This window comes from Euprymna scolopes, chromosome 36 (assembly GCF_053919585.1).
Source record: "Euprymna scolopes isolate OS-2025 chromosome 36, ASM5391958v1, whole genome shotgun sequence".
NCBI lineage: Eukaryota > Metazoa > Mollusca > Cephalopoda > Sepiida > Sepiolidae > Euprymna > Euprymna scolopes.
In genome coordinates, this window is record NC_136517.1 from 77,405,256 (window position 1) to 77,417,800 (window position 12,545).

Consider the following 12,545-nt stretch of genomic DNA (forward strand, 5'->3'; position numbering starts at 1 on the left):
TCTTTTTTATAAACTTACATCAAAGCGTTTTGTTCTTCAGATGCTGCACTTCTATTTCTTGTTCTCTTTCGGTGTAGGAGAAATCCTTCACGACGTAGACAATTTTTATTTTTGTACCTTTTGTCCACGTTAAAAAACGACCCTGGTGTCTAACTCTGTCCCGTGGAGAGGCATAGTAAATAGGTACATCAAAGCGTTTTTTTTTGTTGTTTTTTTTTTCAAACAACTAATTGCCTTATATGCATTCGGCAAGAACTTGAAACTCGATTTAACAGATTAAATTGACGACGTAGTTAAAAACAATAGCCTACAGCATAATGTAACATGAGAATCTCCAGAGTGAAGGGGTGAGATTTTGCTAATTGTCAGCTTGGTTGAGAGTATTTACGTTATGGTGGGCACAAGTGCAAGAAATTCTGTCAGAGTGCATTCTATTAAAATACTTGTAAAATAACCAACATTGTGGTGATAGGACAGGAGTTTGAGCTTAGTAGACAGTGTGGAACCTATTAGCTTAGAAGCTCTTTTCTTCTTGTATATATATCACTTGAATTGAACCTTATTATAATTTCTTTTACTTTTTGTGTCTATCCAACAGCGAATTCTTTTGATGGATTTTAATCCGTATGGACTTTTCACCGACAGTTTGATGTTTTCGTGGGAAGAACTTTTAGCAGATCAGCCATTTCAGGATTCTGAAGAAAATGATACGGCAAATATGGAGGTAAAGTCGAAAACTCTCCTAGGAGTTGCTTTTGTTTTTATTTTGCTTTGGATTTCTTCCCTCCCTTTCTTTTTTTTTTTTTTTTTCTTTTTTTTTTTTTTTGTTTACATTTTCACCCCAAACAAGGCACATTGCCACTTTGATGTAGGGGACTACTATCAGATACATAAGCTACAGCGATACTATGTAGAGAGTTGGGCAGCAAGATGTCGGTTGACGTTACACTTGAACTTCTGCATGTCAGTACAGTTCGGGAAGCAGGGGCCCAGAAGAGAATTCCAAAGTCTAGTAGTTCTGTGGATCTAAAAAAAAACTTGGAAAATTAAGACATAAGTTTTTGAGGATGTTGAAAACGAAAATAACGTTTAAAATTCCAGCAAATGAGTAGTTTCCAAGATATGAAGAATTTTACGTAAATTGAGCACCCACACGTTGACGCTTTTCCGACAAAAATTCGGCAAATGTGTATTTCAGCGGCGCAAATTCAAGTTTTTTTATACTAGTGGTGGCCATAAAGTGGGTGATCATTATACGTTAAATTATTATAGAAAAGTGATCCCCCATTTTCTTTAAATTAACATTTCTTGATGTCTTGGAAACTACTCGTTTGCTGGAATTTAAAACGTTATTTTCGTTTTCAACATCCTCAAAAACTTATAAATGTCTTAATTTTCCAAGTTTTTTTTTTTCCTATAGTGTGGAAAATCGATTGTCTGCCCCTTGCCGATCTTACATCCCCAATAGGTGTCGCTAGCAGTGTATCATTCAAAAACAAGATGGCATTAAGTTTTTCTTCAATGAAATGTCTCATATTTGATTTTCTTAAATAAAAAAAAAAACTACTTGATCGATTTACGTGATTTTTGGAATATGACATTTTCATGCAGTGACAAGTACGTACATTATAAAGATTTTTTTCAGATTTTTATAGTAAAAAAGATTACTTGTAGACCATTTATAGACTTGCACCAAACGTTGTTTCAAGAATAAAAGAAATAATACTAAAAACTAATACTAGTATTATTCAGTTCTATCCTTAAACAGAATAAAAGTAATAATTGTGGTACTCGTGCATTTAACAAACTAGACGTAACTCAGCATTTGCTCAGCTTTGTCCGACGCATGATGTCGAATGCTGGATATAAGTGAGCGTTGCCGATAAAATAAAAACAGCGCTACAACAAAATAACTGTAAAATGAAATTGTAAAATGTAGAAACATCCAAAAATAAATAAGTAAACAGCAAAAACCTTTGTTTTCTTTTATTTTTATTCTTAGTATTATTGTTTGAAATCGTTTTGTTTGCAAAATAAATACATATAAAACATTTTTTGTAAACAAATAATTTTTTTTTTTTTTTAATGAAACTGGGTTTTTTGGGGGTTTTTTCAACTATTTACGTAAAATGACCGACAAAAATGATATTTATAGGATCAATTTTTTAACAAATAATAGTGAGTAATTGTTTTTTATGAAACGTTTTTTTTTTTTTTTTTCAACTATTTACGTACAAAAAAAGAAAAAAAAACGTAAGCAAAAGGAAAGGAACAACACTTTTTTTTTTTTTACGGGATCTACAAAATTAAGGCTGTGGTGGTTCACCTTTAAATAGTGATACCCCTCTCCTCCCACTTTGCTCCAACAGTCTGATTATGACCGTACATGGTCGCCGGCAGAATGTATTTTCTTATTAGTGGAAGGAGGGTTTTGGCATTCCTATTTGCTACGTTAACAAAAAAAAAAAAAACTCCTTTTCGGCGGGGTCGGCGTATCCACCGAGGACCCAGACCAGTGTTAGACGTCTGGCGACGTTGTGTTTCCGGCGATTGAAGAAGACAAACTCGTTGATTTCGATCGTATGGCCTGCTTCTGGGCCTCCTATCTGCCGGGGATTCCTGAGAAAGTAATCCCGGCATATTATATCTCGCAGGAAATTCTTCCAGTCCACAATTGTGTGGCGTGACCGCAACCCACATTCACGCTAGAGATTCCTAGTCGCCGCCATCTCGAACACCCATATCGGAATTCTTGTCTGCTGCTCGACGCGTGTGCACGCACATCGAGTTGAAACTAAGCGCGCAGCGTTTTGATTGGCTGATGACCATGTTTTGTCAGACAGCAGCAAAACCCAAGCTGTTGACGTCATGTGTCGGACAAAACTGAGAAAATGCTGAGTTACGTCTGGTTCGTTAAATGCACAAGTACCATAATTGTACCAGTGATGCTCCAAAAAAACGTCAAGATACTTAAAGGGATAGAAAACTATGACATGAACACTATGAGGAAGGCAGCTAAATAGATCAGAGACAAACGCTAAAAACCTCTGCCTGTGACACGTTTAAAGGAATCCCCTAAGAAAAAAGGCTTGCAAATGCTAGAGAATATATTTTTCACAAGAGTCACTATCTATCAAGTCTTAAAGGTCACTCAAGGATACGTTAATGAATGTAAGGTGGTAGTGTGCTTGTTAAAATGTTTTGGATTACTGGTGAGGGTAGAAATCCAATGATTTTGACGATAGTTTTATAACCACGGTTATGACAACCAACCAATCAGAAGCTTTGAACATTATTTAAAAAAATATTGAATTTTGGATTCAAGTCAGTTCGCTGTCAACCTCTGTCTCGAAATGACTGAATCGTGACTACATTGATTCTTCGCCGCCATCTTTGTTACTAAGAATTACTCAACATTCGAAATCATAACTGCATTGATTCTTCGCCGATTTGACTTACTGCCGCCATCTTTGTTCAACATAATGTCTCAACACTTAACGGTGGTAATCAGTAATGGTGTAAATTGGGTAGAATTTGATTATTTAAGAAGACGGCTCAACAAGGACTTGTTTATATTAGATTTGAAGGCTACTATGTTGTAGCCAGCTGGGAAGCAGGCCAGTGGAACAGTGTTCCACATGCGGGCATTTCTAAGAAAGATTTGTTCATGGAATCTGTTTAGATTTGGGCACAGATAGAGAGTTGGGGAAATTGTTGATAGTGGTTGTAGCTAGTCGAGTGATTTTTGTTAAAGTTTGGCATAGAGGGACCATAATTTGGAGCTCAGACGAGCACTTGCCATGGAAATAACGATAGAGCAAAGACAGGCTTACAACATGTTTTTTGTGGGAAAGAGGTTGCAGGGAAGAGAAAAAGCCGGTTTTGAACTCTATCAAGGCAGGATAGGATGCACCGGGCACCTCCTGCTCAGATGTGACAACAGTACTCCATTTTAGGATGTACTATACAGATAGTTTTGAATCAGCAGTGAGATACCTTCTGGAGAGTAGAATGACTGACACTAAAAATGACAGAAGGAAACCAGGGTTTTTCCTTATACAAAATCCTCCTCTTCATCATTTTCCTCTTCCACATCATCATCCTCTTCCTCCTCTTTCTCTTGCTCCTCCTTTTCATCCTCTTTTCTTTCATCCTCCTCTCCTGCATCATCCTCTTACTCTTCCTATTCCTTCTCATCATCCTCTTTCTTCTCCTATTAATCTTCCTCATCTTCCTCCTCCTCTTCCTTTTCCTTCCTTATCGTCCTCTTCCTTATCTTCCTTCCTCCTTATCATCATCTTCCTCTTGATCTTTCTCCTCATCCTTCTCATCATCATCCTCCTCATCCTTCTCATCATCATCCTCCTCATCCTTCTCATCATCACCCTCCTCATCCTTCTCATCATCATCCTCCTCATCATCCTCATCAAATTTAAAACAAGTGCTTTACCTACTCTATTTAAACAAAAAAAAAATTCAATATTAAAAAAAACAAATGCTGATGTTTATTAATAATTCATTATTTCATGTACTCTTTTTTTTTTTTTTTCCAGTTGCCTGTCTTCAGATGCGTACAGAAAGAAAACAGTGGGATGAAGCCAAACCCTTACGCTATATATGGTCTCCCCAAAGACTTTGTGGATTTGTCACTCGGCACTGACCCCCAGAAACTCTTGGATTTTCTGAAAATGGTAAGTTTTCTTGGCAATGATAAAATGTGAACATCATCAATAGTCAGATCAGTTGTACCCACCTGGTGTTGCTCAGGTGTTTTTATTTTACTTTTTGCTTTGGGTTTTACCTACGCCATTTATTTATGTATTCATTTTTTGAAATGGGAGCTTATAGATATACTAGCCTTGATGCCTGGTTTTGCCCGGGTGTTGGAGGTGTGTGTGTGTTGAACAAAAAAAAAAGTGGTAGTAGGCAGGCTCGAACCCGTACAACAAAGAAGAAAAAAAAACCTGACGTCTTTGCCATCGTGAAACCAGAAGTGGCGAAGGTTTAAATTAAGGCTAGTCAATCGAAAAGAGGGGATGACTTTAAAAAATATCGGCAAAAAAAGCGACCCTTCCTTGTAGGAAAGTGCCGAGTTGAGGGTGAAGGAATTAATATTTTTAGCCAATTTTTTTATATTTGTCTTTTGAAGGGTCGAGCTTGAAAACGATACAGATCTCGTGAAAATCTGTCACTTCTGTCAAAAGTTTTAGGCAGTACATACATAGATTTAAACAGACCAGTGAGATTTATATTATAGAGTATAAACTCAAGGACAAAGACTGTCTTAAGGCTAAAATTAAAGAACCCTGTGAACTTGCTGTCTGAGATTTGCAAAATAAAAATATCTCCATTTCTTGGTTTTTAATATGTATCTATCTATCTCTGTCTCTTGTTTTCCCATGAGTTTTTAAAATACTTTTTTAATATTAAGATAATTTTCTATTCTTATTTTTAAAAAATCTGTTGTTCGCTTATTTCATACAGCATCCAATTCCAACACCAAATGTTCCTAGTTCAAATAATTCTCAGGAGAGAATTAATGATTATGAAAACCATGGTAGTACTGATGCCAAAAACTCAAAGAGAAGACTCATTGAGCAGACATTATATCAACCACTTGATTTAAAGAGAATGTGCTTATCGTTTTATCGTGTTTAGCATCCAGAGAGCTGGTTGCCATGCCCAGGATATAACAACTGTTTTAAAAACATGATTGTGACAAAGATACACCAAGTTACTCTCTCCTACAAACGATTGTGTCATATACTACTATTTGTTAAGATAAATACTAGTTAGGATTTCCCATTGCATTTCCTAGGATCCATAATATAAAAAACCATGTGTCATCATATTTAAAGTGTTGGAAAGTTTTTGTCTAGAAGAAAAAGAAAATTTAATATGATTCAATTTTTTGTTTTTATTTTTTATCCACAGAAATCTAACATGAATTCTGAAGAATCAGACACCGACAATGATACATAGACGTTTGCAGATGAGACTACTAAGAGGTTCCAGAGCTTTGCACAGACCATTTTAATCCTGCGAGGTTTTATCGGTGGCATGAAATTCCGTGTGAAACATCCTTTAATCTCTCTCTCTCATTTTTCATTTCCTCTCTTTCTGCTATTCTCCTTTCTTGCTCTTTTCTTTTCTCTCTCTGTTTCAATCCCTCTATATTTTTCTCTACCTCTCTTTTTCCCTTGCTCTCTTCTCCACTTTCTTTCTCATGTACAAGAGAGCACATTCCCTCTCTCTCTCTGTCTTTCTCGCTTTTTCTCTTTTCCTTCCCTCTATTCACTTTTCCCATCTCTCTTCCCTGCTTTCTTTGTCCCCCCCCCTTTCTCCACATTTTCTTATTAACCGAGGGAAGCCTAATTGATACTACAGTAACTTATGAAATAAGCGATGCCAGTTTCAAATCCCATTGACTCAAATAGCCCTGCCTCCTTATCGGTTATACTCAAAATAAAACGTGCCGCATTAGACAATGTGTCAACTGAAGAATGGATAAACGGGGACATGATACCATGGAGAATAAAACAGATGAAAATTTTGGACCGTGTTTCCATCAAGAACCGTGAATTGGGAGGAGAGCACTGAAAAAGGTCAAAATGTTGTTTGTTTGAACTGAATAAAAACTTTTGCAGAAGGTTCAAGGTCAATTGTGTATTATTTTTTTTTTTTTTTTAAATAATAATATGGACATTACATTTCAATAATCTTGCAGTATAGTTAACAGGCAAGAAAGTGAAAATAAAGATATATTCAACAAAAAATCTGGCCTTCAGGCTGAGATCAGAGTGTAGTATCTGTTCTGATTCTATATTTAAGTTAATTTAGCCTTAGTCAATGTAGTTGAAATCCTTCTATACTAAGGCAATTTTTATTTTTGTCTACTGCCAGTGTACGCATTTCAGGGGAGCTGGTTTTTCCTCCCACTTTAAAAACGACATATTGCTCTCGTGGGGAAGCAATTAAATACCAAAACTTTTACTGAATGCATTAAAATTTAATTTTCTTCTGACTTGTATACTTTTAACATTCTAAAATTGTTTAAAAAGTTTTTTTGTTTTTTTTATTTCAAAATAATTTAGCGCGAGATGCTACAACTTATTTCGTTTTAAAGCTTTCTTTCAAACAATAAAAAATTAAATATGGCAGTTTTCAGGTACTGCAACTTACTTTGGAATAAAAAAAAAAATTTTTAAATTGAGAACAGTTTCAAATCATTAAAAGTGTACAGGCCAGTAGAAAATTACAAGTTCTTGCTGAGAATTTTCCATATATTAAAAAAAAAAAGAAAGAAAAATCTGTATGATGTAGGAACTTGTGATGAAACGCAAATATCATATTTCAAAAATCATATTAATTGATCAAGTAGTATTATTTTTACATAAAAAAATCAAATTTTATGAATAACAAAGTAGTAGCTGTCATGCCATCATTTTGAAAACAATCTAAAAAGGAAAGGGAGATAACTCAATAATTCAAACTGAATGATTTATGTTATAACTAACGGAGGTACTCAGGTGTTTAGAGGTGTGTGTTGAGCACAAAAAAAAAGTGTTAGTAGGCAGGCAGGCAGGCTTGAACCAGAGACGCGAAGGCGGAAAAGAAAGTGAAAGAAAACCTGATTCCAACCGCTATGCTATGACGGCACAGGAATTGAAAAGCGTTCAAATTTATCGATGTCAATCAAAAAGTTAACTTGCATAATTAAGTTAAGTATCACACAGGTGCAGAAATTAACATTGGCTGAAGGCCAGTAAAGCTTTTGGCTTTCTGCCATTTTATTTATTTGTTTCCCCACGATGTTGTGAAAAACAAGCTCCCCCCCCCTCCCAAGAAGGGGGAAGCTCTCCAAATGAATAGCAATTGTCTGATATGAAGGGTTTTCCTCACATTGATCAAAGCTAATTGCTTTCAAGATGTCTCGGCACGAAAGGCCGCTGACAGCTGTATTTATTTGCTTCCCCACAAGAGCAAATTAGGCAGAAGGCTATTTTTTAATGTGGAGAGGGGGGGAGGGGGACCAGCTCCGCTAAGAGGCGGGAAGGAGGAGCTGCCTCTTGGCATATAGGGTTGCCCCTACATGGACCAGAAACTGATTGCCTCAAGGGCAATGGTCTTTTAGTGGAGCATCTGCCAGAACAGATACTACACTTTGATATATTAAGTCTTTCTTTCAGGCAAAAATTAACATGAACAAAAAACTTAGGCACAAGGCCAACTGAAAATGGGGGTCGTTGGTGATCCTTGTCACTCCAGAACTAAACAAAAGTTTCGCTTGGCTAGTATCTTCTTCCATCATAATACTGCATTCACCCGTTCATGCTGGGAAACGTCCTACTCGGAGCCCAATTGTTTAAAACAATTTTTATTTACGTGTAAAAACAAAAAAGATAACAATAAAGGTACAATAGTTCATTTGTGTCGAGGGCGGGGGAAGAAAAAAATACAAAAGTGGTTAGTAGGATCCTCCCAACCCCTTCTACTTGATAGACCACCCATTCAGCTCTGGTTTGTAAAGGAAACTCAAGTGTAATCAATTTTTAGCCATAAGTGGTGATCACTGTGTAAAAAAAAAAATTAAAAATAAAAATAAAACGAAATGGAGAAAACAAAAATTCTTTGGTGAGGGGAAGGTGTTAGTGATTGATTTCTTTCTCTCTAAGATACGTGAAATTTAGAGTGACGGGTGAAAAAAAAATTGCAGAAAGGAGAAGGTGGGGATCTTGGAGGCTTCCTAGTTGGGGAGGGATGGAGCATTCACTCAGCTAGCTAAGTGGCTAAAAATTGATTACACTTGACGGAACTGCGCGTTCCACACCTAGGCAGGGAACACATATTCAAACTTGGCTCCTTTTCGTACACACAGATTTGCTACATGTCCATCTTCTGTCAAATGCCGTGCAATGCAGCCTTCTTCTATCACATCTGATGCTTCACCCGGTGGTGTTTAAAGAAAGCGATCAGATCTTGATCTGAAAAAGACAACACCCCCCCCCCACCCGGCCACCCTGTAGACACGACGTCCAAATCACCATTCTCGCCATAGCCAGGATCATAATGTAGACCATTTCTTTCCCTGTCCCACGACAACCTCAGGTATTCAACAACATTGGATACGGTAATCGGGCGAGGATGCTCGGGGTAGATGTGAACCATCACCTCGCCAACATATATGTTATCCCCATCTTCATAGTTGTTGTTTCACCACGTTTCAGCCAACCCGTCCTCTGACCTTCTTCAGGTGATTAACCCCGACAGGATAGGAATGCTGAATCTTGTAACTGAACCCCCAGTAATTACTGCCTTCCATAGTTGTTGTCTCACCACGTTTTGGCCAACTAATTCTCTGGCCGACTTTGGGTAGGATTGAAACCGCTATCGTCAAACAACGCTCATCTGGAACCGTAGAAACTCAACGCTTCTATCCACTATGCCACAGGCACCCAAAGAGCAATCAAGGTTAGATTTTATGGTCTTATAATTCCAATTTTGTGTTCTTATTTGGTCTTCCATTGTCGGGTGCGTAGCAAATGATATTATTTATTATTTTTATTTGAATTCTTGGAGATGAGTAAGTTGTGTATTTATTTATTTAATTTTGCGGACTATTATCCCCATCTTCATAGTTGTTGTTTCGCCACGTTTCGGCCATCTCATCCTCAGGCCTTCTTCAGGTGATTAACTATGTTGTTGAAATTTTAAATACACCCTCTATGCATATGCATGTTGTTGAAATTTGTCATACACCGCTTTGCATAAAACTAAATTAAACTAAATATGGCCCACATTTGGAACCCTTGCTCCATGCAACTATTCTCCAAAGATTTAATATGATCTGTTAATTATTTTAGGATTAATCTTGTACATACAAATATATCGATGTCTCTGTTCAGTCTCAAGAGACAATGGACAACCATGTAAGGACAGCTGCGCATGTAATTGTGAGGCAAGGGTTGCGCATTCTCCAACCACACCTCTCCTGAATTGGTACTACTTGGGCCCAGTGACAAGGACAGGCGCAATACTGACTAGAAACATGGCCGAATATGTGGAGAGCACATACAGCACCTGGAATTTATAAATGGTCACCCATTTTAGTACTGACCAAGTTCAACGTTGCTTAACATGCTCTGGCGGGAACTGGTGTATCAACATGATTACTCTGCATATACATCAAATATATAAGCATAACTAAATTTACATAGAAAGATATATAACATCTGATTAAGAAAGAAGATATTTTCTGGTCTCTCTTTTCATCCAATCCCATTGTGCTTCGGTTGCAAGTATTTGCCGAATTGATGCCAGGGGCATCTGTTGGCAAAATGCCTAAGATTCTTTCTGCACACAACCGGACAATTCTGAATTTGAAAAAAAGTTTTCGGCCTTAGATCGGTAAAATTATTCGCAGCGCTACGCAGAATGGGAGAACAGCAAATGATTTCGAACCCTAGGGTAACGGTTGTTTAATTAACACATACCAAATGGTTAGAATAATTTTTTTTTTTTTTAATTTTTTGGAATCCTTTGAGAAGAGGCTTCAGAATTTGTACATTCATGGTGAAACAACAATGAAGATGAGGATGTTGTATATTTATCTAATAAGGGGGACCATCGTTTGATCGTCTAGTGGTCCAGTCTATTTGTTCATATGCTGTTGTGTGTGTGTGTGTGTGTGTGTGTGTGTGTATGGTACATGTATTTTTGAGACATACTTTCATGCGTCGTCAATGTTGGTCCACCTGAATTCATCTCGTGTCTTAGAGGGAAGACTGCTACCTGTCTCTGTGATTCTCTCTCTCTCTCTCTGTCTCTGCAATTCTCTCTCTCTCTCTTTGGGACGAAGATTTATTCACTCCAAACGATGAATTGGTTTTATAGTTTTTTATTCACCTTCCAGATGTCGACCGCAGAAAGATGGAAGTGAATCTCTGGCTTGCGTGACACACGTCAGCGCCCCCCCCCTCCCACAGTGAAGGGGAGGGAATGACTGTTAAGCCGTCCATTGCTTTCTAAGTCCAAAACCAATCTCTTCGATTCAGCTAACCTGATCACGTGACTCGCACGCAATCCGATCAGCTGACTCTCACTTCCGGTCAACGTGTCTACAATATAATCTACTTACCTCCCTCTCTATCTCGATCCATTCTCTAACAAGGATAACAGTCCACAAAAAAATAAAATCCATAAAATATGAAAGCTCATTTCAAAGGATTCCAAAATATAAAAAAAAGAAAAATGTATAGACTATTGAGGTTGTCAATAAATTTTGTTGCTGATGCCATTGGAGCACAGGATAGAGCAGGTGCTAGTGTGATTGCAAGAGTTAGTGGATGGAGTAAGTTTAGGAAACATCTGCCTTTACCAACCAGTAAGGTGTTACCAATGTTGGTCAAGCGGAAAGTATATTCGTCCCCCGATTTATCGGAGAGGGACCTATGTTTTCAGTGGTGTCCGTGCTTCTATGTGTTCGTGCATCCGTTAGTCTGGACTATTGCTAGATAACAATCCATTAGTTTTTCCTGAAATTTTCCCACAAATCGTATTTCATTAAATAGATGTGCACAGTAAAAAAATTATTTTGCAAAAATTGCGCCCCCAGGTGCTCAAAAGAGATCAAAATGGCCACAAATGACACGTTTTGCCCCATAACTTTTGGTCCATCCTTTTAATTTTTTTTAAACTTGGCCAAAATATGGAACCCAATGTTCTTAATATAAATCCAGTATGGGTGACCCTGGCAAAATTTCGGTTCGTGTCCTCAGGGACTTTTAGTGTTATAAACGCCCCTTTCTGTGGCTCTTTTTTCATATTTCTCAACAAAAATTTGATATGTCTGATTATATAGTGGTTTTTAATAGTAGTCAACTCAAACATACATGTGTTTAGGCCTGAAACTGCACCATTATCCATTTACACTGGGATTCGGTGTCCCCAGAGGTTCAAAAGAGGTCAAAAATGGCCAAAAATGACACATTTGCCCCATTAGCGTTTGATCCATCCATTATATTTTCCTGAAACTTGATTAAAATGTGGCGGCTATTGTTCTTAATATAAATTCAGTATGGGTGACCCTGGCAAAATTCTGGTTCACATCGCTCTGGGACTTTTAGGGCTAAAAAAAACATGCTTATTTGGAGTTTTCTTTTTTCATATTACTCATTAAGCATTTCTCCTAACAAATATCCCGGATATCTTAGCACTAAGTGAGACTAACCTACACTCCTCCATCCCCTCTAACTACTTTAACATGCCTATAACTACTTTAACATGCCTAGATACCTCCCACTCTGCCGTAAGGACTCTGACAGACATGTGCACGGGCTTGGAGTCTACATTCGAAACACCCTGCCCCTGACTAGAAAAACTAAACTAGAATCGGACCATCAAGCCTTTATGTGCTTTAGACTTAACATGCAACATAACATTACCTACTTTTATTTTCTATACCACTCTCCCTCGACCCAGGACTGTACCCTAATAAACAAAGTCTCTGACAGCATAAATACAGCACTTTCCCTCGACACTAGCGC

At 37.5% G+C, this 12,545-nt stretch overlaps 1 protein-coding gene across 1 annotated transcript in view; it reads left to right on the top strand.

The window, feature by feature from the left end:
* The window catches only part of LOC145260619 (translation initiation factor eIF2 assembly protein-like), a gene marked incomplete in the record, with an annotated part of 69,209 nt that extends 62,547 nt beyond the window's left edge, over nucleotides 1-6,662 (top strand). The window contains 3 exon segments of the mRNA XM_080118931.1: nucleotides 599-724; nucleotides 4,554-4,691; nucleotides 5,935-6,662. Of these exon segments, the coding sequence (XP_079975057.1) occupies nucleotides 599-724; nucleotides 4,554-4,691; nucleotides 5,935-5,982 (312 nt within the window).
* Between the last annotated feature and the right edge of the window lie 5,883 nt (nucleotides 6,663-12,545).